Source organism: Borostomias antarcticus (assembly GCF_949987555.1).
Source record: "Borostomias antarcticus genome assembly, chromosome: 8".
Taxonomy (NCBI): Eukaryota; Metazoa; Chordata; class Actinopteri; order Stomiiformes; family Stomiidae; genus Borostomias; species Borostomias antarcticus.
The window spans coordinates 27,153,050-27,179,265 of NC_140241.1; the positions used below are offsets into that span (position 1 = coordinate 27,153,050).

Genomic DNA, 26,216 nt, shown 5'->3' on the forward strand with positions numbered 1-26,216 from the left:
AGACATGTCGTTCCTCTTAGAGGGGAGACATGTCGAGGTAGAGAGAGAGCGATGTGTAGTTCCTCTTAGAGGGGAGACGTGTGAAGGTTGAGAGACAACGCTCCACCAGATAACCTTGAAGAGTGCCGCTCTACTCCTACAGTAGGAGTGTGTTTGTCAGCATGGGCCCAGACCTTTGAATCCTCCCACTCCACCGCGCTGACGGATTCTCAGTCTGGCATCGTGACATGAAGCAGCGGTTCCTCCGCTTAAAACACGATCGGTCCAATGAGCGCCGCGGAGGACTAACGATTAGCCAATCAACACCACCGGCGGATCTAATGCCGTTGTAAAGGTGTTATTCATTGGCCTCTAGTGGTCTCTTGTGTTTGGCTAGGGAAAAATCAAATCCCCCTCCCCCATGGAAATCAGCTAGAGTGGAGGCAGTGTCAGACTGAAGATCCCAATGGAATGTACAGAGTTGACAGTTCTGACTGATATCAGGCGAGGATTGTGTCTTTGTGTGTATGTGTGTGTGTGTGCGCATGTGTGCGCGTGTTTCCTTCTCAGGGCCAGATATCGATCCACAACATATTAGATACTGTGTATCATCTGTCTCTCTGTCCCCTGGGTCAGGTGCATGGATCCACAAAGTGGAGCAACGTCACCGTTTAACCTCTCTGAATCTTGAAGCTTAAAAAAAACAGCGTTCCATCAGATATAATAAGAAAACGGCGACATCTAAGAGTTATTCTCCCTCTCTGTTCACTCAATAGAACAGCCAGCTAGATTCGATCCCAGTGGGGTGGCTGTGCTGTATTGTGTCAAGGCGCTCCGGCGCAGCGTCTGAGCAGGAGAGGGCGTGTAGCGTTGCTGTTTTATTAGTTTTCCCAGAGTTCTGCTGGGGTCGTGCACCTGGGGATACCAAAGCACTAAATGGGAACACCTGTTTACGGTATCAGGCCGGGAACATGGCAGGCTCATAACAAGCCTTGTAATTGTAACACACATAGGACACACGCACACACAGACATAAATACATACATATAAATAAACATACACACACGCACACACACACACATAAAAACACAAAGACACACACTCACACAAACAAACAAACAAATTCATGCATAGAGACACAGGCACAGACATACAGCACATGCACAGAGCAATGGTGATGCAATGTAATGTACTTACCAGCACTTAGGGACACAGAGACACAAACACACACACACACACACACACACACACACACAGGTGACTTACCTTGAGGTCTCTGTGTACCACCCCCATCTGATGGCAGTGGAGTACGGCCTCCAGGATTTGCTGGATGCAATGACTGCATGCAAACAGCAGGGGGAGCAGGTTAGTCCGAACACATCCAAGCCCCCAGTCTCATGCACAAGCAGCACTGCCTCAACAGAATTGCAAACATACACGCATACCCACCCACACACACCCACGAACACACTCTCATGCTCACACATACACGCGTACGCACACACACACACACACAGAAGCTCAACTTTGCACTCACAAAAGTGCTCCCCAGTGCATTGGAACAGCACACACACGCACGCACGTACACACACACATCAAACCTCATCCACTAACTAGTGTGAGCAGTGGAACCTGTCTGCCAGGGAGATACTGCATGAGGTGCGCTATTTTCAGGAAAGGGACGAACATGAGTCAGGCAGCGTAGGAGTGTGCTGCAGCTTTGTCTTGTCTGAGAATGTGTGTGTGTGTGTGTGTGTGTGTGTGTGTAGGTCTAACCTGTGAATTTGTCTGCAATGTCCCGTATGAATCATTTGACAGGCTTTTATATATCTGAGTATAGTATCTTCCCTTTCTTCAGTCCTCTGCAGTCATCCCAGACACATCTCTCTCTCTGTCTCTTTTCCCCTCTCTCTCTCTCTCTCTCTCTCTCTCAGACGCACTCTCTCTCTTTTCCTCCATCTCTCTCTCCCTCCCCCTCTTACACACACCCACACACTCACTGCCACAGGCGCGGGCACAAAAAGCTTGATCGTGATGACTGGTGCTGAAATTTGGAAAAATCGCATTCTAGGTTAGAGGAGAATGCGCCACGGTGCAACAAAAGATGCAAAACGCCAGAATGAAATCTCCAGACAAACACACGGACCTACGGACAGACAGACAGACAGACGGACAGACAGACAGGTAGAGGAGCGGACCAGGCGACAGGCACAGAGGGACCGCAGGCTCAAGCAGGTAACAGGGGGCGCAGGCAGCTGCGGGCACTAACAAGCAAACAGACAAACCCCTGTGCAGAAGTAGCAGGGCGGCGCGCACACACACACACACACACACACACACACACACACACACACACACACACACACACACACACACACCTTGAGGTCCCTGTGCACTATGTCATGTTGGTGAGTGTAACACACACTGTCTAGAATCTGATGGATACAGTGACTGCGGAGACAAAACAGAAAGAGGAGAAAGGAGGAGGTACGGAGATGCAGAAGAGACGGAGGAACGATGGAGGAGAGGAGAAGAGAGGAGAGAGAGGGTGGACAGAGGAGAGGAGGGAGGAGACGTCACATGAGGCGGAGGGAGGGGGCGAATATCGGAGGAGAGGAGTTTCGACAGAGGTTTTCAAGATGAGATGGTAGATGGTATGGAGGGAGAGAAGGAGAGAGAGAGTGAGGAGAGATGTGGGGGAGGGGGGGGGAGAGAAAAAACCATCAGAGAGGAAGAGTACTGGACAGTTAACCAACATAGCAATATACAAACATGCCATGTAGAGAGGGAGGAGGAGGAGGAGGAGGAGGAGGAGGAGGGCGGAAAAGAGGAGGGGGAAAAAGACTAGATGACACAGAAGGCGGACAGGCAAGGCAAGAGGGGGAGGTAGATGAGAGAGGATGAGTAGCTAACACAGAGAGAGACCGAGAGGATAAATCGAGCAGCCACTAACTACAGGAGAGGGAGCACAGGATCACGGGGAGGGAGGGAGGGAGAGATCAGGAAAAGACAATATCATCTTCCTTTCTTCTCTCCCCCCTTACTTCTCTGTTTACCTTTCTCCATCTTCTTTTCAAAAACGCTTTCTGAAACTCTCTCTCTCTCTCTCCTCTCCCTCGACTCTCTCTCTCTCTCTTCCCCGCCTCCTCCGAACGCCTCCACAGTCAAATTGATTTAAGTCTACCTCCTCAGGGGGGCTAGGCGGTGTGTGTATGTGTGTGTGTCTATGTTGTGTAGAGGGTGTGTATGTGTGCGTGTGTGTGTGTTTGGGGACATGTCAGTTCACAAGGAAAAACTAAGAGTAAAGATGGCTTTCACTCGGGAAAGACAGTTCAATGTCAAACTACTGTACTGTAATCTACTGTAGCCTAGGTACAGGAGAAAGAGAGAGAGAGAGAGAGAGAGAGAGAGAGAGAGAGAGAGAGAGAGAAAGAGAAAGCAGAGTTGGGGATACAAGAGGGATGAAGGGCTGGGTGGGTGTGTAAAGAAGTGGGTGTGTAAAGATGTTTACCTCGCGTCTGCTTCACTGTAGTACTCTCTTGCCACAATATCTTCAAATAATTCCCCTCCGGTTACCCTGTAACAGAGAGACTGGCGGGTTACATTGTGTCTCTAGCTCACACACACACACACACACACACACACACACACACACACACACACACACTCACACACACACACACACAGACACACACACAGACACACACACGCACACTCACACAGGAGGGGGATGTCCTCATTAGGGGGAAATCCCGGCTGCAGGATTCTCTCTGACTGGGTTGCCATGGAGACAGGCTCCTGAGCAGGGGAGTGCAGTGTGTGTGTGTGTGTGTGTGTGTGTGTGTGTGTGTGTGTGTGTGTGTGTTGGTGTATGTGTGTGCGCATGTTCATGCGTACGTTCATGTGTGCATCGGTGTGTGTGTGTTTTGTGTGCGTGCATGCATGTGTGTGTGTGCGCGTGTGCGTACGTGGGTGTTAGCATGTATGTGTGTGGGTGGGTGTTACGCAATGGGGGAAATTGCCTTGGAAACAAGAAAGGAAAAAGGGTGAAACTAAGACCAGAGGGACGAGAGTCGGGAGAGAGAGAGAGCGGGCGAACGAGCGAGAGGGCATAGAGGTAGAGAACAGAGAGAAATACTGCGGGGACGGTCGATGGAGGGATGGGAAGGAGGAGAACTCACAGGTCAAACAGGAGGTAGTGGAAGCCCTCCTCCGAGATACTGTCATGGAGACGGACTGGGGAGAGAGAGAGAGAGAGAGGGAGAGAGAGAGAGGGGCGGTGAGAGAGAAAAAAGGCAGGTTGGGAGCATCCAAGTCGTTCTGCATCAGTTCCTGTCAGTCTGTCTGTCTGTGGGGCCACACGGACGGACGGGTCGGGGCTGCTCACCGATGTTGGAGTGCTTGAGCAGCCTGCAGATCCTGGCTTCACGCTCCAACTTCTGGTGGTCTGCAAGAGGGACGAGGAGAGGCTTAGCGGTTAGAGCGCGCCACCGTGACACTCCTTCCCACACGCGGACATGACGCCCGCAGGGAATTGTGCGAGGCGGGGGGGGGAGCCCACCGCACGCAAAACAGGAGCGCGACGGGCTGAAGCCTCCACATGTGTCCGTGCCTTTACCCAGTGTGCTGTGTGGTGCTGTCGAGAACATTCTGTTCTGAAATTTGCGGCCTGCAGTTGAATTCTGCCGCCCCCGTCACAGTAAACACCAGTCAGGTTATATACAGTATAGTGTACAGTACCATACATCCTCACAAGTAACATAAGGGTTATGCTGTACTTTGATCGAAAACAACATTATGCAAAGTTCTTTGCCGCATCCAATAATTCTCCACACAGGATATTAGATCAAGAGAGATGACTGAAGAACAAATTTAAGACACCAACCCCCCTCAAATAAAGAAAAGCACACACACCAAGGACATAGTATGTAGATCCCTTGAGGGCTACAGTTGGCCCAGTTGTCTGTTTAACCCCCATTACAGAGGGAGGATGACTGAGGAGAGGAGAGAGGAGGAGAGGGGGGGAGATCCTTCACATGGGCTTTGTGTTCTATGATATGTGACAGTAGTTTCACAGATCTTTGTACTGTACTCCCTGTCTCCTCCAACTCCAAGGTCACCTCCAGCACAGCTCTGTCTGAAGCCCCTGAAGATAATGTGTCTGACACACAGACACAGCCAACTCTGCATACATACTAGAATATCAAGCTTCTGACGCAGACTGGTGTCTTGATTAGCCAATTAAGGTCCAGCTCAGCCAAGCTTGGTCTAACCCAGTCTATGCAGCAGAGCCCAACCCTGTCAATACCAGCCCTGCATAACTAAACCAAACCAAGATGAACACAATGTGTTTACGCCTGAAGAGAATGTTAGTTTTTTCGCGTAAAAGGTTCATTATTCTCTGCGAGCGATTAAGTGTTTAAGCCAGTTCTGACTGATTTGATAGATGACAGACTGAATGACTGACTGACTGACTGTCTGTCTGTCTGTCTGACTTGCTGACTGACTGACTGACTGACTGTCTGTCTGTCTGACTAGCTGACTGACTGACTGACTGACTGACTGACTGACTGACTGACTGACTGACTAGCTGACTGACTGGCTAGCTGATAGGCTGACTGACTGACTAGCTGACTGACTGGCTAGCTGATAGGCTGACTGACTGACTAGCTGACTGACTGGCTAGCTGATAGGCTGACTGACTGACTAGCTGACTGACTGGCTAGCTGATAGGCTGACTGACTGACTGACTGACTGACTGACTGACTAGCTGACTGACTGGCTAGCTGATAGGCTGACTGGCTGTCCTTGGGGAGGTTATGTTCCTGCTGCACAGAAAGAAAGGCATTACAGCACCACAGTCACTCAGATCCTGCCGAGTCATATATTCAGCTGTACATACAGCCGAGACAGTGGTCACACAAAAAACACACACACACACACACACACACACACACAGTGGAGGTTGTGTGAACCTGACACTGAGGACAGGGCCGGGAGGAGCTTTGGTCTTGTGATAAACCACAGCAAGGCAGATGGGGGGGAACTAAAGCCTGAGGGCTGTCATATCTGTGTGTTTGATGGGATGAACACACTATCAGGCTCGCAAGACCACTGAGGCCAGAGATATGGTTGAACTGCAGGGGGCACCTCTTGCATGGTGTGTGTGTGTGTGTGTGTGTGTGTGTGTGTGTGTGTGTGTGTGTGTGTGTGTGTGTGTGTGTGTGTGTGTGTGTGGGGTGGGAGGGGTTGCCTGTTTATAGTTTGAGGGTGAGCGGCTCAGTCTATGTGTGTGTGTGTGTGTATGTTTGTGTGTGTGTGTTTTAGCAGGGCACAAAATGTCTTCTCCCCCCCCCCACACACACACACACACAGATAAGGCACAGGGAAACAACCCAGCATGTGCCCCCTGTGTGTGTGTGTGTGTGTGTGTGTGTGTGTGTGTGTGTGTGTGTGTGTGTGTGTGTGCGCGCGTGCGTGTACAGTACATGCCTGTGGGCGTGCCTTATGCTGTGATGCAGCAAAGAGACTTTTAACATTTAACATTGCTGCCTGATCAGCAGCTATTCATTGAGCCTGATCCAACATGACAGGGGCTCTGTGTGTGTCTGTGTGTGTGTGTGTGTGTGGGGGGGGGGGGGGGTCATAAACACAGACAGCGGAGCGGATAGCTCCAAACAGTCACCGTACAGTGGGGCACACCTCCTTCTCCCCCTGCTGTGGCTCTGATGCTACCGTAGATCTGCTTGATGTAGGAACGGCCATCTTACCCCCGCAAGAGCAACAGACGTGACTGTCTCGCTCATGCTAAAATATGCTAATAGGAGCTTCTTATCTGGGACACACACACAGGCACAATGATGATGAACAATCACTCTAACGCCTCTGCTCGTCCATTTAAGCCCCAGATGAACACGCATAAGCACGCGAGCGTATTGTCTGTCACATAATCACATACACAACACGGGTGATGCTTGAGAGATAATGTATCCTATCTCTCTGAGGGTGTATACATTATATATGTGTGTGTGTGTGTTCTATAACAAGTTAACTCCATGGTTTCTCACCTCTAGCTGAAAGCTTTTTGGTGTTGATGATTTTGGCAGCATATTCTTGGCCCGTACTGAGTTTGACACAGCGACGCACCACTGAAAAGGCTCCCCTGGGAAACAAAGAAAACAGGTCAGGCATCAGAATAAAGTCACCTCCGTCAGTCTCTCCATTCCCCCCTCGAGCTTGCATAACTAACTCAATTGAGACACACAGCAATAACTGCCTCTGTCATCTCAAAGCTAAATATAGTGCACACCTTAGTGGCGTTACACAAAAAAACACTCTCTGCCAAGAGGCCCCGTCTCTCACACACACTTTAATTCATGTCTTATGACAGGGCTAGGGAATGAGGATATTCCCCCAGCCCTCTGGGTTGAGTAGGTGAAGCAACAACATGGCTACTGGTACAGCAGGACACTCTGCAGCAAAGGCAGGGAGTGGTGGCAAGGGAACGTCTCTCCAATCTTTTGGCCAAGAGGTAAGAATACTAACCAGAGACAAACAAGGCTTTAAAGTCCCCATAAATAAGGCCACACATGAGCATTGTACAAGGAATACAAACTCACATACAGACTAACAAAACAGATACTGCTTCCATATCAAACGAGCTTAGCTGCAATAAGGTTCATATCAGTGAGGGCAGCTGCTGCTACGGCTGTATTGTCTCCGGCTTATCAGCCGCACACACACACACACACGCACACACACACACACACACACTCACATACATGCATGCACACACACACACACACACACACACACACACACACTCAAACACCCAGGACTTGAACCAGACACCCTATTAAGTCAAGCCCGCCCAAAAGGCTACATCCTATGCCATAAAGGTCTTAAAACCATTGTTATATTGAACTTTAACCTCTCCTTTGTGTTCTGATAGATATGCTGTGCATGGTGTCATATAGTTCTGTTTCAAACCCACCTTGGGTTTATGTGTTCTAGAACAGACAGAAATAATCCAACCAACGCACAGCCTGACAGACACATCCTAGCGCTACCATCTGCTGTGGTGTTGGCTATACACACTTCCTAGGCCTCTGGTACTTTTTCAGAAACACAAACTGCCTTCTTTTAAAGCATATGTCCTGTGTCCACAATGGTCAAGCAAACACACCACACACAGAAAACAGAAAGAGAGAGAGAGAGAGAGAGAGAGAGAGAGAGAGAGAGAGAGAGAGAGACAGACAGACAGACAGACAGACAGACAGAGAAAGATGAGAAACACACACCCACACACGCACGCACACGCGCGCGCGCGCACACGCACACACCCTTAGGACATGTAGGTATTAAATTCTAACCTCAAAAGTAATCAAGACGCACATATTAATGAGTTCGATAAAAACCGATGAATAAACACAGAACCAATAGGTGGAGAGAGATCCGACCGGGAGTGGGGTAGCCTGACTAAAATCAATTGAGAGGCATACTTTGCCAGAGCCCCGCTTATGTCGCTTACTGCTGCGAGGTGACAGCTCCAAATCCATGAGGCACCCCATCCCCTATCTTTTGCTGCCAAATCACTTCTAAATGCATTATTAGTAGGCTACCATATTTAGGATATATTTATAATTCGGCAAACAGAAGACAGACAGCGTGCGTTTTGTTTTGCGTGCGGCATAATTTACGAGATTACGAGCTCACATCTGCACATGATGTGCAAACCTGCATGACAGGGTTAATGTCGAAGATTATATCCACCCAAGTACCATAGTATAGAGGAGGGAAAGCCTTACTTTCCAAGTTCTTCGTATAGTTGGCATTCATCTGTGAAACGAGTACAGGTAGTAACTGCCATGATCCGTCTACTCGTTGGGATCTTGCGCCTGGGATGTTCTCTTCAGCACTGCAATGGATGCTGATGCAGTTTTGGTCGGGATGCCGTGGGGCGATGTCTTCTTTTCAAATGACAAGTTAATTAAAATATTTACGGTACTCAAATCAAAGAATACGCACGCTGGACACCTCCGTCTCCCTCTCACCGAAACTGTGTTGTTCAATGATCGCTTTTCATGCCGTTTCCACTAGCGGCTAACCTACTGAGCGCACTTGAAGTACATCCTTACCACCGCCAGGGGGTCGTCAGCTCAACTCCCGCACCATCAGTGATCAGTCACACGACGTCAGGACCACTCAGCCCTCCGTTGTTAGTTGCTGCTCAGTGCTCCCAATATGTATTTGAATACAATTATTTTATTAACAGCCTGAACCCGTCTTAAGAATGACTAGTGAAAAGGTCTAGCGGTGATGACAGGAAGCCAATGGTCGTGCCATACAGTGAACCTGGCGCTTCTTTCCTTCTTCTAATCAGGTCTAAGCAGTCATCAGGTCTAAGCAGTCACTCAAACGGTATTGCTGCGTTCTACATCGAGAGCTTGCTACCAGTCCAAAGCCCTTGAGATAGGGCTGTTTCAATGAGGTCGACCCTACTCTGACCTGGACAGCCCGCCCTACGGTTTCTGGAACTGTATTTAGATATTCATAGTAACAAAAAACAACTCAGTACAATAACATTATAGATTTGTATTTATTTTATTTCAGGCACACAAAAATGACACAAAAGGAAAGCAAGACAGATTTGGTTCTAAACGATTAGGTAACTGTTCGTGTTACACACCTCTTGAGACACATCTGGACCTGGGATGAGATTTTCCCAAGACACTGAAGTATTTTATTTTTGATTTCTCTTTAGGGTTGTGGTTCAGACGAGTGAATAATATTCTAAGATCTCGCACAGCCATAGGCAGAATGTGGCGGGTATTACTGTCTGTGTCTGTGGACAAACCGGTACAGGCACTGTAGAGTTACTCACACAAGGGCCTCATTAAAATGTTCAAAAAATTGTAACTTCCTATCTCCATTCCTTTTGAAAATTCATGAATCTGACATGATTGGATTGGTGATACCTGTGTAGAGGAGCACCTGTTTTCACATATCCAATCATGTTATCTCAGAGAGGGTGTCATGGAGGGAAGGAAGGATGAGTGAGAGATTTCAAACAGGGTCCTGGTGTCAAGTTCATGCCCAGGCCTGTTGGCAGACCAGAGCATGTACAGATGGTACTCTGAGGGGTTTACAGGCTTAGATAAATTCAGGTACATTACTGACTTGGAACACAGTAGAAAAACGTCAACAGGGTATCACAAATCCCCCCTCCTCCCTCATTGAAAGTTCTCTCAGAAAAGCCTACAGCTAAGTATTGACCCCTCCTCCCCTATCATGTCTGAATGACGGACAACATCCCTGCACTACTGAGAGTACTGTTGAACTGCATTCAATAGTAAACTGTCACTCAGTCTGTGTGTGTGTGTGTGTGTGTGTGTGTGTGTGTGTGTGTGTGTGTGTGTGTGTGTGTGTGTGTGTGTGTGTGTGTGCGTGTGTGTCTCTCAGAACTGCACAGCGCTAGGTGGGATGTCAAACATGGAAGGGTCAAACTGCTGGCCTTTAAACGGGGATCCTTCAGCATCCCAGCCTTTCTTCAGCATGTCATGAACCTTCTACAAAGAGAGGCAGACAAAGAATCCATTAGACAAAATAAAGGTAACTGGAACAGCACACAACAAGTTTCCAAATTAGTGAATGTGAGCGAGTTAGGTTCTGTGTTTGTGTGTCTGTGTGTGAGAGAGAGAAAGAAAGAGAGAGAGAGAGAGCGACAGAGAGAGGGAGAGTGAATGAGTCTGTGGCCTGGGTTACACAAGGTCGATACGAGAAGGAAAAAGACAATATGAACGTGAATGACACAAACACAATTACACAAACGTTTCATCAGCATTGCCAGACGTTAATAAAGGTCACATGGAAACGCATATCGCAACACCATTTGCAACACTGGGCATTCATATGCCTGTTGTAATCTGACCCTGACACCTCCTAAATAAACTTTTAGAATGCATTTATTTTGGGCTGCCAGTCTTCAACCAAAGGAAATCTTGGTCAGCCTGTTCTCAGGCCTACATTGCCAAATTAGGGTGATCCTTTTCCTTAGTTAGTAATTAACTAGTAGGGGTGTAACAATATATCGTGCCACAATATATTGCGATACAGAAACGTCACAATACGTATCGTCAAGGTGAAAACAATATTGTGATATGTTTATTGTATATCAGTGAACGCTGGCTACACAACGCTGGTAACAAACACGTCTTTTGTCTCTAGGCCTCTCCATGATATTACAACAATTAAGCACTAAATTCACAGTGTATTGGAGTAGAAATGTGGAGAAATGCACTATTGGTGTGAACAGCAGAGCTACTGCAACGCTTCACACCTGCCCTTAGTGTATCGTATCGTATTGTTATCGTCAACCCAATATCGTGTATCGTATCGTGAGATTAGTGTATCGTTACACCCCTATTAACTAGTAGGCCTAATTCCCAATTCAGCATAAGTTGTATTATTATTATTATTGTTGTTGTTGTTGTTTCTTTTGATGTAGGCCTGCTAGACCAGGCGCTTCCACTCAACTCGCTTCCACTCGACCTCAAGTTGGTCTACCCTGGATCTTATTCCATAACCTCACATTTTGTCCATCCATTCAAATGATTAAAATAAATGCACTTTCAAATGTCTGAATAAAATTATGAGTTTTGCTAGAGTCGGATCGCGCTCCCCGTTTGAGGTGGCAATCCAAGTCTTAAATCAGTCTTTTTCTCTTTTTGAAGTTTGAGCTTGTGTAACCCAGGCCTGTATGTGATGGAGCATGTTAGAATATGACATGCTAGTGATAGCTCCTCACCATTTCATGGCTCTGCGGTTTGCCCTGTAGTTTCTGTTGGTAATCGAAGGTGAGTCTGTCCAGGACAGCGTGCTCCTCATCATCAACTGTGGCCATGGAGCGCTCCCGGTTGATCTGGTTAACGTCAATCTCCTTCTCTCCCTTCAAGATTGCGGTCCACCACACTTCCCCACATTTACTGAGAGATAACTGGGAAATAGAGAAAGTGAGTCAGCTTGGGGCGAGTGACACTGACCCCATTTACACCTAGCATTAAAATGCATCTCGTATCCAGATTGTATCTAGATATGATTTAACCTGATTACATTAACACCTGGTATTAATATGTGTCTCCAGTGAGATCTGATTGAGATCAGATTGCTCTACGTAGCTCAAACAACCAAATGCCACATTGATTTAACATGTGGATTGAAAGCTCAGTGGGCTTGTGGTTCGAGTGTCCGCCCTGAGATTTGGAGGGTTGGGTTAGGGTTAGGGTTAGGCTCCTGCCCTGCCCGGTTAGGAATCAGGAGATAGGCTCCTGCCCTATTGGTTCTCAAGGCTACTTATGTGGATTGAAAAAACATTTGCATTTGTTCAATGTGGTCACAATGCATCCCTGACCACCTCCTGAGGCAGTTTGGCAAATAGATCACAATCCGTCTTCAAAATGTTTCAGTTGCATTTACACCTGTACTTTCATGTGGTTTAGCACTATCAGATTGCATTCTGATCACCCAAAATGCATTTTAATACCAGGTGTAAATGGGGTCAAAAGTAGACAGATGTGCATTCATTTGCGCCTTTATCCGTGTGTGTGTGTCCATGTACGTTTGTGCGTGTGTGTCCATGTATGTATGCATGTATGAATGTGTATGTATGTATGTGTGTGTGTGTGTGTGTGTGTGTGTGTGTGTGTGTGTGTGTATGTAAATGCTCACCACCACACAGCGTCCAGGCTCTAGGCTCCATAGAGAATTCTCAGTGTTGATCTTGTGTGTGAGTTCTCCCTCCAACAGCACTCTCTCCCCTGCTCCCTCTCTCAGGCACACACGCACACTGCCAGTCTGCAGGCTCACCGACACCTAGGCACAGCAACAAACAAGCAGAAGCCATTAATCAGTGATTTTATTGTGTCATGAGATCATATCTAGACGACTTGCTAAAGCAGGTGCTCGGGTTAATACGTGTGGTAGCTGTGATTACCTGTCTGCCCTTGACAACATTTGCTGGGACATGCACGCGGACCTCAACGTCGGTGTAGTCTTGAGACCAGCTGTAGTTGTCTCTCACGGCTCCGTTATAGCTTTCTGGGTTGGACTGAAACTGCTCCTGACCACTGTCACGACAAAGGATGTTTACTTGTCATTATGTACAAGATACCCAAGGTACCCATGTACAATGACATTCTCAATACAATCCAGCAGGTTTTACAGTCTGAAATCAGTATCTGAGAGACTCAACTATATTCATAAGGACAGAGAGACACTACTACTACTCACCCTGCAGCTGCTGCTGGATCTGCGCTGGCAGCAGAGGCTTGTTCTCCCTGTGCTGGCTGGGCTGGCATGCTGCTTTGGGCTTGAGGGCTGGGGCCTTGGTTGGCGGACGGACCAGAGACAGGGCTGGGCTCCGCAGCTCCTGGGGAAGAGCTCTCTGTTTGGGCAGGTTGGGTTTTCTGTTCACTGGCCTCCTCTGGCTGCTCGGCCTGCACCTCCAGCTCTTGAACCGCAGGGGGCACCACTCTAGCCTCCTCCTTCCGCTGCAGCTCTCTCCGCTGTCTCTCTCTGTCCTGCTCTGCCACCCGCTCAAACAGCTTAAATGTCTGGAGACAGAGAAAATATGTCTGACATGGCCCCAGTCCCAACTCAATGCACTTTCTGAACCACAATTAATTACACTAACTAATATTAACACATACACAGCTGAGATCGTCATATTTCAGCTTATGTTAGTTAGTTAGCCAGTTGTTAAGCAGGCAGCATAGATAATATTAACTTAGTAACCTCACCTTGAGGACCATTTTCTCTGCTACTCCAGGAGGAAACCCCATACGATCATTAGGAGATGCCAGTAGACGGTAGAAGTCCGTCTTGCGGTACAGGAACCCAAAATAGACCTGAAGAAAGTTCTGTATGTTTCCAACATGCTGCAAGATGCCTAAGAGAGCGTTGTCATACAACTCTGTCATTTCCATGGGCGATGCCATTGTAGGTCTCAGTTTGTACTAAAATGAGTTAAAGTACTAAAATGTGATGTGAAAAACTAGTGTGTCTATAAAATAGGCTATTCCGCAGATGTAGAAAGTTAATTAATACGTGCTGCAGGCTGGTTTGCTGGCTAGGCTAACGTTGGCTAGCTATTTTGATTTCACACATCCTGCACAGGCATGGACTAGAGTCCGACGGGAAACTATACTCGAAATAAATGTTCCATGTATCAAATAAATAGCACGTGTAAAATAAACGCATTTAAATATAACACGTCATATGTATTTGTCACATTCAATAATTCACAATGATTGCGGTTATTAATAATGCATTGTCTTTCACGACATAATTATATATCCGACAATAAGTGCGAATGCTCAAACCATCCGTCCCACAAAACCTTTCGCCTATTAAAAATGGCTGCGTCCTTGAGCCACCGGAGTATGATGCTGTCGGTAAGAAATTAGTCACATTTGACGTAAAACATAGCTATGCTTGTTTACACTGTCATTGTATTGTTCTTTGTGTAAGTTTATACTCAATACTGACTGTCATTGTTTTATCATATTTCTTCAGGTCGTGCTTGCCAGAGCTGGTACTGCAGTGTGCAGCAGTTCAGGAACTCGAGCCCTTCATGTCACTACAGTATGTTGCAAAGTAAGTGAACTAAGACTTACCTAACTTGCTAACGTTACTATTGAGTTTGTAAACACTCACAAATCCTTCCATAATTCATGATCATTCATGATCCATAATACATGATATTTCCACACTGTGAATGTCATGCAATGTTTATACCTGTAGGCCTACCAAGTGATCCTCATTGGTCAAAACTGGCAAAAAGCTTGTTCTCTATTCCCTGTGTTTGCAGAACAGAGCAGCGCGTATTCGTGTTGGGAAAGGAGACCGACCGCTAACCTATGAGCAAGCCCTTCACCCTCACCACATAGGCCACCGCAAGGGCTGGCTGTCTGCACACACCAGTGAGTCTCCTCCTCTACGTTGTCGAGTAATGAAACTCACTCCCCTAGTATAAATACCGTCCGTCTGCGTCATCGGTGGCGTAGCGGGATAGCGGTGTCTCGCAAACCGGCAAGGTCAGAAAATGATCGCATCGAATCCCACCCTGGGCAATCCATTAACACGGGTCAAAACAAGTGACACACAAAACACAATGCAGAGCAAAATTAAGTCTGTCACACTTACAAATGTGGTGATTAACAAATGTGGTGATTCTTGTCATATGTCAAAGATGACCCTGCATGACCCTGGTCTCCTCAGGTAACCTACAGGGGGAGGAGGGGGCCGCCGAGCGCACGGTAGAGGACATGTTTGTACGCCGCTTCATCTTTGGAACATTCCACAACTGCCTGGCCAACGAGCTGGTGATAAAGAGGCGCGGCAATGTGGTGGTGGTGTGCGCCCTGATGCTACAGAAAATGCCCCCACAGAAGTTCTACTTCCTTATTGGCTACTCGGAAGAACTGCTCACCCACTTCTACAAATGCCCTGTAAAGCTGGAGATCCAGACCCTGCAGGAGAAGGTAGTCTACAAGTATCTCTGAGGATCCAGAGGCCTGGGAGGAAGGACTAACTCAACGTATTATTCTGCTGCAGGGGTGCTGGGAACTTGGTACCAAATCACTGCACCACCTTCATAACCTCCGCCCCCCTCAAGACAGATTGTCATCCGGACCCTGCATGGTCACAGGCCAGTGTAGTTCAAAAGGGATGGGAAAAAAAGAATACATGGGAATACAGGTTTTCCTTACGTTAAAACGGTGATTGTAGTGATGTGAATTCCAGTGTTTGTAAGAGAAAGATTGCACCTTGAAGCACTAGGCAATGTTTCTTTGGTTTATATTCATCCAGTTACGTTGCTCAATATGAGCATGCGTTCGAATAATAAAAGTGCATACATTTTATTTGAATGGTATTGATTTATTGATTTCTCACAATGCAGCCACATGCACAACAAAAGAGATGGGTGGTTCACTCAAAGTACATGAACAATACATAACCACTACTTTTCATTTCAGCCACCTCAGTTAAGGATAAAATATAACCTTTTATTTTGAGTGAATTATACCACCAAAGCCACATGAGCTGCATCAGTGCAAAGAGACAAGGCACATGGATTAAGTCACGTCTTCAATCATCAAAGGTTAAAACATGGAAACTTTCCCTTAAATATCTTCTCATTCCTCTCAATAAGGCATCAGTTGTATTTTAAAAGTCGCAAACGAACAAAAGTGTATTCAGCATTGATGAAGATTTTCCTTGTAATTTAAACAAGAGAAGATGGAGATAAACAGCGAGAGATAAACAGAGAGGGACATAACTAAATAGTCTGCCATCTCTCTAAGACATTTCAAGGCGCAATACAATAAAGATAGGATTAAGTCCTGAATTGGCTCACATTCAAAAGGATTTTTGTTTATGAATCAGTTAACCTTCCCCAAATTCTCAAATGAATTGCAGGGATAATGCAACACTGACTTTGAATCAATGAGAGCAACTAAATAGTTGATTGTAAACAGTGGGTTAGCTACTTCCTCTCTGAGGTTATGACAATATAATAAGAATGCTGTTATTTGGCTGTCTGGTGGGTAAACGGCTCCAAATGTCTTCCAGACCTGTACTCGCATACTGTACTCAATACCCTACAGTGCAACATGTCTGCCTATAAAAACAGACCTGGGTCAAAATACTACAGTATTTGATAGAAAAGAAATAGGCAGCACTCCAAATTAATTAATATGCTTTTATTTGCCACATGAACTTTTTGGGCAGAGCCCTTCCTCAGTTTGTATAATGGCAATCTAATCAGTTCACACACACAGGTGTGGTAATTATGTGTGCATTATGCTGCATCATTTCTTATGCTTTCTTGCGTTTTTTCAGTGTTTTTCTTGGTTATTCTTGTGAATTGTAATTGTGAAGGATTGGATACATCTGTTGTTGATAACGGTGCCTATAATTACCACACCTGTGTGTGTGAACTGATTAGATTGCCATTATACACGCTGAGGAAGGGCTCTGATATATAAAATAAAAGCATATTAACAAATTTGGAGTGCTGCCTCGAGCAGACAGTCGTATAAAGACTTTAAAGAGTGAAGTGAGCGCGTTATGGCTTACTTTTCAAAATACTATTTGAAATAATTAAAATTACTTATCTGCACTTGGTCTTGTCTGGCACAATGCAATCAATAGGCTGTCCTCTAAAATAAAACCCCCACCCCCCTGACACTCCAGGCAGACTCAAGCTAAAGACTAAAGTAACTGAAATAATTTAAAATAGTATTTCGACCCAGGTCTGCTATAAAACAATCGAAATACCCGGATAGGCTGAGAGTAAAGTTTCATATGTGCAATTCCAGCCTAGAATCATTGAACCTTCATGGTGCTCAGGGTTGTGGTCCCGCCCACCCTGATGTTGATTGATTATTTACTGGTGTCTCTGCAGCTTTTACCCACACACGACTGCAGCTTGATCAGCCGTTGGTTCATGGCCTGCAGGAGGGTGGGGTCAACCTTCTTCACAATGTTCTCCAGCTGGTGAGGGTCTGACGTGAGGTTATACACCTCCACGAACGACTGAAAGACAGAAAGATAGAAAGTGTGCATAACTGTGAGTGAGAGGGGTGACACTATAAGTTATGTACATAAGCATAGTGCTCTACCTGCTTGGTTTTAGCTATTAAAAATTTCTGTGAGGTAAGACAGTAAAAACTATACTAGTCTGGGACTAGAAACACACACACACACCTCACTGTCGGCGAACTCGCAATACTGCAGGTTGTTTTCAACGAGGGTTCTGACACAGGCATAGGTGTTGTTGTAGGCATCCTCACACACACAGTCAGGGAAACAATGCTGGTGAACAACAGAGAGAGATGGGTAGATGGTGTGAGTCACGTCTTGCAGTGAGAGAGATACAGAACACTGCAGAGTCAAGGCCTGCCTGGTGAGGTCTACGGTTTATAGTAGTGAGGGTGAATGTTTGGGCCAGGGTTCAGGGTACAGAGCTGAGGTAACTCACAGACACACCAGGACCCAGTTTGGGACAGGAGGGGTCTGGGGTAGGCTGCCCCTCACCAATGTACTCTACCAGGAAGTAGGGGCGTGCTGTGCCGTTACGCAGTGAGGGTGCCTGGAGAAGAGATGAAAGAGAGAGAGAAAGAGAGAGAGGGTGTGGGGGGGGGGTTGAAGACAGAGACAGAAAAACTGATAGAAACAGATGGATAGACAGAGGAAAAGTGAAAAAAAAGAAGGCTGAATAGAGCCCTCACCATCTGAGAGAGGAAGGACTGTCCGTCCATGTTGACCAGGGACAGGTTGAAGCCAGAGATGTCCAGCAGGGTGGGAGCAAGGTCAATGTTCAACACTGGGGCCTGCGGAAACACACATCACATCAATACAGATGGACAGGTGTGTGTGTGTGTTTTGTGTGTATGTGTCCAGTAGAAGTGGCTGACCTGCAGTGTTTGTTGGGGTTTGATGCCAGGCCCACGGACCATGAGGGGGATCCTGATGTCAAACTCGTACAGCTGTCTCTTATCAATGGGCAGAGAGAACTGACCTGCAAGGAAAGGAGAGTAACATGAGCAGATTAGAGGAAGTTCAACTGAAGACAGGTGACTCTATTTAGTAGGTGGAAGGCATCTGAATGACACACAAACATGCACGCAGTCAAACATGTGCACATAAGCGCGCGCACACACACACACACACACACACACACACACCGGTGTGGTAGCCATTGTCTGAGGTGTAGAAGATGTAGGTGTTGTTGATTTCCTTCATATCCTCCAGTTTCTTCACAATTGCCTCCACCATGTCATCCACAGAAAGGAGAGTCTGCCACCTACAGGGCAAAATGGGGAAATGCAGTCCTGCAACTCGCCTTGCTATACAGTTCAGTAGAAGATTGAAGTAGGAAACTGATCGATGGGCGGGGGGGTCAATGTAGATCAGTGATTTGCTTCTGTACCTCGTTCTGTAGGCATTATCCAGGAAGTCCAGGGAGCTGGCAGCCATGGGGTTTAGGGGCTGGCGCAACAGCCAGTGTTTATCCTGCGTCAAGAACCCACCAGACATAGCAACCCATGACATACAGCAGGCTGTAAACAACCTTATTGCACCAACTTGGTAGTTACGCCACTGAAGGCCTCTCGTTCACTGTGTGTGTGTGTGTGTGTGTGTGTGTCTGTGTTTACATAACAGCATGCTAACCTTCCCAGCTTTGTCAAAGCTGCCATCACGGGGGGCTTTGATGTCACTGAATGACTTCTGATACTGGGGGGCCGCGGTCCAGGGGGAGTGGGGGGCCGGGGGTGACAGCATCAGGAAGAATGGATGCTGGGGGCTCCTGTCATCCAGGAAACGGAGAGACCTGTTGAGCTGGAGAAAACAACATGACAGGGTTGTGAGAAGAGAAACTCCGTAGAGTCACTTCACCTTGTAAAACTACAGACCAGACCACAGCTGGGGAATTAAAAATAGAGACATCATTTCTGATCAATCTCGTTCATGTGAGAGTTACAAGCTTGTCTGGGGCACGCAGGGACAACAAGTACTATTATTCAGAATAAAACAAAAACCGACAGACTGGCGACATGAAATTAACAGGGTTTTGGAAGGAAAGTGGTCAGTTGCGCAATTCATCTGTGAAACATTATTGCTCTGCTCAGGCAAGTGGTTGAGATGGCTCAGTAGGATGAGAGCTCCAACACCCTAGAGTCAGGAATTACATTTTATTGGACTCTTAGACGTTAAACGTTAACTTGCAGACAGAGCACTCAATATGCCAGTGGACTGCTGCATCTTGTATAAGGAAGTTGACAAAGCAGAATCAGTGTCACATGCTGATGACACTCAAGACATGGAACACCAGGAGGTGAAAGTACATGAGAACACAACACACGGCTGAATAGACACAGTTCCCTCTCATACTGGCCTGAATAGACAGCAGGATGACCCGTGTCAACTATACAACATGCCAAATAAAACCCATAAGCTTTGTGAATTTATACTGACAACTGCACATAAACAAGCTTGCCTAGTATACACAGAATGTGTTATGTCTGTTCTGTATGGATGGAAACACAATAGTCTGTTCTTAAGACTACTGTCATAACTACTTAGCCTTGTAAAAGAATCCTGGTCTCGTGAGCTCATGTTCCGTTTCTCTACATGGATCAGCCTGGCCAGGATCAATAGAAATCCCTTTGTGCTCCGATCAAAATGTGCTCTATCCAATAAGCGTATTATGAGGAACTACTGGCAGCTACGGCTGTGATAGACAGTAATACACAGATGATTCATCCAATCACCTGCCAGGATTTTTTTTGAAAGTGCTTGGCACTTTAATTAACAAAATAAGTGGTAGACAGGCGCCGAGGCAGACCATAACACCTTTTTAAATTTCACATCTTCACTCCATGTTGTCATTCAAATGTTGTGCAGACATATTCGCGCACACACCTCTGCATTCTGTGCAAGTTAGGGAGCAGTCATGCCCTGACGACGTAATTTGCTGCGCATTGTTCTGCAACCAGACTTGCAGTTGTAGCGCACAAGCTCCAACAAGGATTGAGGAGCAGGGTCCTGGTCAGAATGGATGGGAATGAGGCACGAGTCCTGGATCCTCCCGCCCCATTCCTCCGGTGGTAGAGTGTTTCCCATCCATTCCTGAACTTGATGGTACACTCTGACGCTATGAAACATAGCAGATGAAGATGTTGGTGGCAAGTTACAAGGGTAACTTGTAAGAGCAATGCTGCCGTCACTGCCATTTGAACTGAGCACATCTGCATCTCCCTGAGCATTGTGAATGTCAAACCTGGCAAGTTGTAGGCCCTACCCCAACAGGTTTATGAAATGTTTGTTCTCATTGTTTGACATAAATTGCAGTTTTTTCAACTTCAGTAACATAGATGGTAGATGTGAATGAAACCTTCTGGCCAGTCTTTGCATTCCTCCTTCTATTGGCACTCCTTCGCAGAGAGCTGATTACTGTATCCATCGAACACAATCACCACTGATTGCTCATGTTTTCGAACATAACCAATGTATGTTCCCACTATTTCCCCATATGTCTTTTCGTAGAGAGCATATCACCCCCATTTTAGCCAACTTACATTGGCTTTGAATTCGTTTCAAAATCCTCTTAATCACTTTTAAAGCTTTAAATGGTATGGCCCCTACGTATATCTCCGACCTTTTAACATCACTCCCGGCACCAAGACTGCTCAGGTTCCCCTCGCAATTCCTTTTTAGTGTACCACGGTCCAGGCTCAAAACTAAGGCTGTGCTTTTACTGTTTTAGCCCCTACACTCTGGCCTCCCCCTTACCATCAGGTCAGCTGAGTCCGTGCCTCGTTTCAAACTCATTTGTATAGGTTGGCAGTTCTATAAGTTTTATAGGTTTTTAATTATTTTTTGTTCTATTTCATAAGTTTTATTGATTTTTGGTTTCTTTCTTCTGGTCCTGTGGTTTTATATGTGTTTTTGTTGATGCCGATTGTTCTTTATGTTGTGTAATGTCACTATGCAGATCCTACTACTGTATGTATTTTGTTTCAACTATCTACAGTATTTTGTTTTAATTGTGAAGCACTTTGTAACTTCTGTTGGAAGAATGCTATATGAATAAGTCATTCATTCATTCAAATGACCAATTCCACCAAGAAAACTCATGAGCACGTGAAATCCACCAAGTTGGAGAACGATTGATTTCAATGGACTGCCAGATGCTTCATTTTCAATAATTGTCATTGCTTTACACCATAGTGGTTGATCAAAGGTTAGAATTGGAGTGACCTGGTAGCGAGCCGCATGATCATTAACAAACTCGAGAGTGGAATGAATGCAAGTCAGATCTCCTGGATTCATGTAAATCATGGGTAGATGGGAAGATGATTGATGACTGACCAGGATGATCTTCTCCAGTGTTGAGGATTATCATCATCCCAGACCATCCAGGCCTTGGGCATTTACCAAGCAGCAAGGACAGTTTCCAGAGTGTATCAGAAGCCGTCTCTCTATCGTCTTCAGAGTGCTCCTCAACTTCTTGGTAGGCAAGGTTCTTGAGGCCCCCAGACTTTTGTACATATGGAACAATGTTAATGCATAATTTTCTGGTCCTTTGCTGTCACCTTGATACGTGGAATGACTGAAGCTCGTTTGATTGTGGTGGTGATGCATGCAACATCTCCCATGCCATGGAATGTTCCATGACCATCAATCATTCGGATGTTATGGTCAGCATTATATGCAACGTATTGCATGAAGTGACGATGTGGAACATAGGGCAGTGTCTCCATCACCGATGACATGTCTAGACTGGTTGGATAGGTACTATTTTCCTGCACAACAGACTCAATGTCAGATTTCAAGAGTTCTGCTGCAGCCATAATCAGCCTCTCTTTGTCATTACCATCCTTCTTGGATCCTTCAAAAATGTCATGGAGTATTGATGAAGCTGTCTTTCGGAATACTACCACATTACACAGTAGATGCAATCACATTAGCTACAGTAGATGCTATTATATTAGCTACTATTATAACTTCTGTAGATGCTATTACATTAGCTACAGTGGATGTTATTATATTAGCGACTATTATATTAGCTACAGTAGAAGCTAACAAGTCACAGTACAGTACAGATATCACTGTATCAGATATAATAATTCTGATAAACACTGTCACCCTGCCAGCAAAGGAACACTACATTGAATTGCCAACTTCTCTCAATGACTTGAATTCAAATGGCTACAAACATTGGTTCATGTTACTGCGGCTAGCAAGCAAACCTCAGCTAAGTGCTAGCTAACATAAGGAGTGACCTGGAATTCAATGAAGTGAAAATGAGGACTGATGACGATTATAAACATGTTTCATTGTATTGAGTGGTAGAAGTAACTCAACTGGCGATTCGGCGCTCTCCGCTTTGTTTAGCCTACTCACTGCTGCCGCCCATGTTGGGGATGATGCATTACATTACATTATTTACATGTTTTATTTACATGTTTTAAAGTTTAAAATTTGCCATAGTTAATAACTCAGCGTAAATGTTCTCCCGCTAATCAGATACCTCAACGCGAGTCTCTCAACACCATTTAAGATGTAATGCATCATCCCCAACATGGGCGGCAGCAGTGAGTAGGCTAAACAAAGCGGAGAGTGCCGAATCACCAGTAGAAGACAGTCGATGCGCTGTGGATATTAGCCATTTAAGTGTACAAATTAGCCTTTTATTTGAAAGGTGGGGGACTACAAACTGTAGCGACCTTGGAGAAAAGGCTTTCATCTTTCCAACGATGTGTTTACTTTGGTGAGTAACAAAACAGTTTTGTCTGTAGACTCGGACGACCGGGCCGAGGAAGTGCATTCATAGGTAAATTGCATTGAGAGTAACAGGGCGTTATCTGTAGGATATCGCCCTGGACCAGGTCTAGGTGCAGGGCTGGACTGGCCATGTGGCGTACCGGGCAAATGCCCGGTGGGCCGGACCTACTTGTGGGCCGATCTAAAAAAACGAGCTAACGAACGGCCCATAGAGCAGGGACAGCGGCCCATTGGTCCATTTTCTATACTGACACTGGGCTGGCCCAATCATATGTAGGCCCCACCCCTGCCTCTGTTAGTTTCAGGTGTCATTTGCGTGGGCCGTTAGAGAGCCGCAGCAGCACCCCCCACCCCCCCCCCCCGTCAACAAATCGCGCAGCAGCACCTCACCCCCCCCCCCGTCAACAAAACGAAACTGAAGGTGTTCCATCTCACCGCGTCGGCTCGGCTAGTGGGCCGACTGGGGCTACATTTCCCGGTAGGAAATATTCACCCAGTCCAGTCCTGTCTAGGTGTATCCCAGCTTCATGCACGGTGCAGAAAGCGATTCTTGACTAGCACTGTGTCATAAGCCAACTGAGTACCAACCTTTGAAGGCACCCCAGCATTTGGTTCTACATGACTCCAACTTCCCTACAAAACTGTGAGTGGATGAGATGGGATCTGGATAATGATGGTTTCGTAAAAACACACCAGAACCAGAAGGCCGTGTCAGGAGGACTTACTATAAGGTCTGTGAGGTAGTCTTTTTCATAGATGTCTCCATGCTTCTCCTCTTTGCCGTTGACTGAGAGGGTATAGTTGTAGTACTTTGAGTTCCCCACCTGCAGAAACACAGAAACACAAACACACCAGCATCAGAAAAACCATAGCTGCTGTTACATCATGTACACAACGAGACTGGACAACAGTGCTTTTCCATGTAAGTAAAATAGGATGATACAACACCTGTGATATGAACGCAGCAACCAGCTTTGTGTCTGCATGTGTATACCGTATGTATGAGTAAGTAAGTAAGTAGGTAAACTTTATTTGTATAGCACTTCTCGTAGAAAGGACTCACAAAAGTGCTGCACACAGGTTAAAATGCATACAAAGAGTCAATAAACAAACGCCTGTCTAAATAGAAACGTTTAGCTGCTGAGTGAATTGAAGTCTTTGTGCGTGTGTGTGTGTGTGTGTGTGTGTAAGGACCCACCAGAGCATGCCACTGGTCCCAGCCAGGGGGAACATGACCAACGTCTCCGGATTCATTCTTCCCGTACTGAGATAAAACCACAACAGTTCAATAATGGCACTGAGAAAGCTTGCACACACAATACATGCACATGTATTTATTTACTTACTACAAAAAAACACGTTGCCACGGCCATCATTGTAAATAACTGATATTTGCCTGGTTAAAAAACTTGTTTAAGATCAAGTAGATATGTTATCACATGAATACATGCTAGCATATAAGTGTGAGAAAAGGAAGACCCTATATGAATGTACATAGATAAGGACCACATCACACAGTCACGAGACAGCATAACCACTCCATTAAGTTTTAGGAGGGACTCGCTGTGCATGTCAGCACTACAGCTGTGTGTAGGTTCAAGTGGAAAAGTGGGTGTTGAAACGCACATGTATGTCTCAGCTTCTATGCAATTGTGCATGTATGAGAGGGAAAGAGAGACAGACAGAGAGAGTTTGTGTAAGGATACCTGGTTAAGGTACTTCCCAGCGAAGAAGGTCTGGTACTGCTGTTTGCTAAGGAAGAAAGGGAAAGCCGAGCTCTCTGGCCCTTTCTGCCAGAGGGGGCTAGAGCAGTTCCCTGACACAGAGTTGTTCCTCACAGCATGGTTATGAGGATACTGACCAGTCAGTATACTGCTCCTGCTCGGACAGCACAATGGCGTGGTTGTGAACTGGGGTGAGGGAGAGAGGGAGGGAGATTTCAGACGTCTTCATGTTTTCACCTCAGGTTTAAAAAGGCAGATGTGTAACTTTCAAAATGTACTGTATTCCTTTCTCACTACATGTCTGCTGTCCATCTGTCTGCACTCACAGCATTAGAGAAAGTGACTCCAGCATCTCCAATCAGGGCCTTGGTTTTCTTCATGGGAATCTAGGAACAGAGAAATTCTACTGTAAATGAATCAAGTCTGCCGTAATTAATTTCATTTGATAATAAATATGTGTGCTTTTTCATGCATTTTATTATGTTTTAGATAACTAGATCTGCTGGAGATCAAGAGGGGGGTTGCGGTCAGACATCTTCCGGGTTGAGCAATTTCCACATACAGACGGTGTCGCACAATGTCCTAAACATAAATTGGACAACAATTGGATGCCTACTGCTTGCAAAGTACGTAAAGTACTTTCTAAGGGCAGCTGTACTGTAGTAAGAAGTAGAAGTATGTGATTCGGAACGCAGCCCATGAGAATGGCACCGGGTCAAATAAGTCCCCCTTCACAACACAGACCACCATTACAACAAATCAGGGGTCTTTTCATGCAATGCTCGCAAACAAACGCGCTTTACTTTACAGTTTCGCTGGTTAAGGAATGAGGAAAGCTTACCATTCCCCCGAGTACCACATCCTGGTCGTCGGCTAGGATGAGCACGATATTGCTTGTTTTTTCGCATTCTGAACATCTGAGCATGCAGGCAAACAGCGAGAGGAACAATGTGGCACCTGTCACACCTGCGTTTAGTTTCCTTTGTCGCTCCCTCTGTCCGCTTCTCGTCTCCGAACTTGCCATTAGCTAGCTGGCTACCACTCCACAGTATGCTTTCGTTTCCTACAAAGTGGTGCAAGTAGGAAAGCACCTATGTGGAGGGGGGAGGACAAAGTGAGCCTTTAGCCAGCAACACTCGGGCTAGTCTGAAGTTTGAGGAAGTA

The 26,216-nt window shown here is 46.1% G+C and overlaps 4 protein-coding genes across 15 annotated transcripts in view; 1 reads left to right on the top strand and 3 right to left on the bottom strand.

The window, feature by feature from the left end:
- Positions 1–8,848, bottom strand: part of camk2b2 (calcium/calmodulin-dependent protein kinase (CaM kinase) II beta 2) — a gene marked incomplete at both ends in the record, with an annotated part of 28,648 nt that extends 19,800 nt beyond the window's left edge. For 10 of the 12 annotated variants that reach the window (XM_084442192.1, XM_084442200.1, XM_084442197.1 and 7 more), the window contains 6 exons: positions 1,246–1,318; positions 3,491–3,556; positions 4,161–4,215; positions 4,367–4,426; positions 7,047–7,141; positions 8,787–8,848. In XM_084442192.1, the coding sequence (XP_084298318.1) occupies positions 1,246–1,318; positions 3,491–3,556; positions 4,161–4,215; positions 4,367–4,426; positions 7,047–7,141; positions 8,787–8,848 (411 nt within the window). Of the gene's footprint in view, positions 1–1,245; positions 1,319–2,357; positions 2,431–3,490; positions 3,557–4,160; positions 4,216–4,366; positions 4,427–7,046; positions 7,142–8,786 lie in introns of all 12 variants that reach the window. The other 2 variants (XM_084442190.1, XM_084442193.1) reach the window with 1 other exon arrangement.
- Positions 8,849–9,630: 782 nt separating this feature from the next.
- nudcd3 (NudC domain containing 3) lies at positions 9,631–14,132 on the bottom strand. The gene is made up of 6 exons (XM_084442202.1): positions 13,776–14,132; positions 13,267–13,589; positions 12,971–13,103; positions 12,706–12,849; positions 11,786–11,974; positions 9,631–10,547 (listed from the first exon to the last, which is right to left on the bottom strand). The coding sequence occupies exons 1-6, from the start codon at positions 13,971–13,973 to the stop codon at positions 10,437–10,439; spliced, it is 1,098 nt and encodes a 365-aa protein (XP_084298328.1). The 5' UTR covers positions 13,974–14,132; the 3' UTR covers positions 9,631–10,436.
- A 254-nt stretch (positions 14,133–14,386) lies between these two features.
- mrps24 (mitochondrial ribosomal protein S24) lies at positions 14,387–15,808 on the top strand. The gene is made up of 4 exons (XM_084442203.1): positions 14,387–14,429; positions 14,551–14,631; positions 14,846–14,957; positions 15,256–15,808. Exons 1-4 carry the CDS (start codon positions 14,391–14,393, stop codon positions 15,537–15,539), a joined length of 516 nt encoding a protein of 171 aa, XP_084298329.1. The 5' UTR covers positions 14,387–14,390; the 3' UTR covers positions 15,540–15,808.
- Positions 15,809–15,944: 136 nt separating this feature from the next.
- On the bottom strand, positions 15,945–26,177 carry gnsb (glucosamine (N-acetyl)-6-sulfatase (Sanfilippo disease IIID), b). The gene is made up of 13 exons (XM_084442188.1): positions 25,894–26,177; positions 25,379–25,438; positions 25,035–25,238; positions 24,527–24,592; positions 24,054–24,152; positions 19,213–19,380; positions 18,971–19,053; positions 18,726–18,844; positions 18,456–18,559; positions 18,270–18,371; positions 18,020–18,130; positions 17,746–17,853; positions 15,945–17,574 (listed from the first exon to the last, which is right to left on the bottom strand). Exons 1-13 carry the CDS (start codon positions 26,074–26,076, stop codon positions 17,422–17,424), a joined length of 1,560 nt encoding a protein of 519 aa, XP_084298314.1. The 5' UTR covers positions 26,077–26,177; the 3' UTR covers positions 15,945–17,421.
- Between the last annotated feature and the right edge of the window lie 39 nt (positions 26,178–26,216).

Excerpts from the sequence above, each read along its gene's own strand:
- gnsb (XM_084442188.1), bottom strand. The coding sequence starts at position 26,076 with ATGGCAAGTTCGGAGACGAGAAGCGGACAGAGGGAGCGACAAAGGAAA. Across the intron at positions 18,560-18,725 it reads AGACAATGGCTACCACACCG|GTCAGTTCTCTCTGCCCATT; the intron begins GTGTGTGTGTGT and ends CTTTCCTTGCAG. Across the intron at positions 17,854-18,019 it reads AACTGGGTCCTGGTGTGTCT|CATTGTTTCCCTGACTGTGT; the intron begins GTGAGTTACCTC and ends GTTGTTCACCAG.
- nudcd3 (XM_084442202.1), bottom strand. The coding sequence starts at position 13,973 with ATGGCATCGCCCATGGAAATGACAGAGTTGTATGACAACGCTCTCTTA. Across the intron at positions 13,104-13,266 it reads GATCCAGCAGCAGCTGCAGG|TGGTCAGGAGCAGTTTCAGT; the intron begins GTGAGTAGTAGT and ends TTGTCGTGACAG. Across the intron at positions 12,850-12,970 it reads ATGTTGTCAAGGGCAGACAG|GTGTCGGTGAGCCTGCAGAC; the intron begins GTAATCACAGCT and ends TGCTGTGCCTAG.
- mrps24 (XM_084442203.1), top strand. The coding sequence starts at position 14,391 with ATGGCTGCGTCCTTGAGCCACCGGAGTATGATGCTGTCG. Across the intron at positions 14,430-14,550 it reads ACCGGAGTATGATGCTGTCG|GTCGTGCTTGCCAGAGCTGG; the intron begins GTAAGAAATTAG and ends ATATTTCTTCAG. Across the intron at positions 14,632-14,845 it reads TCACTACAGTATGTTGCAAA|AACAGAGCAGCGCGTATTCG; the intron begins GTAAGTGAACTA and ends CTGTGTTTGCAG.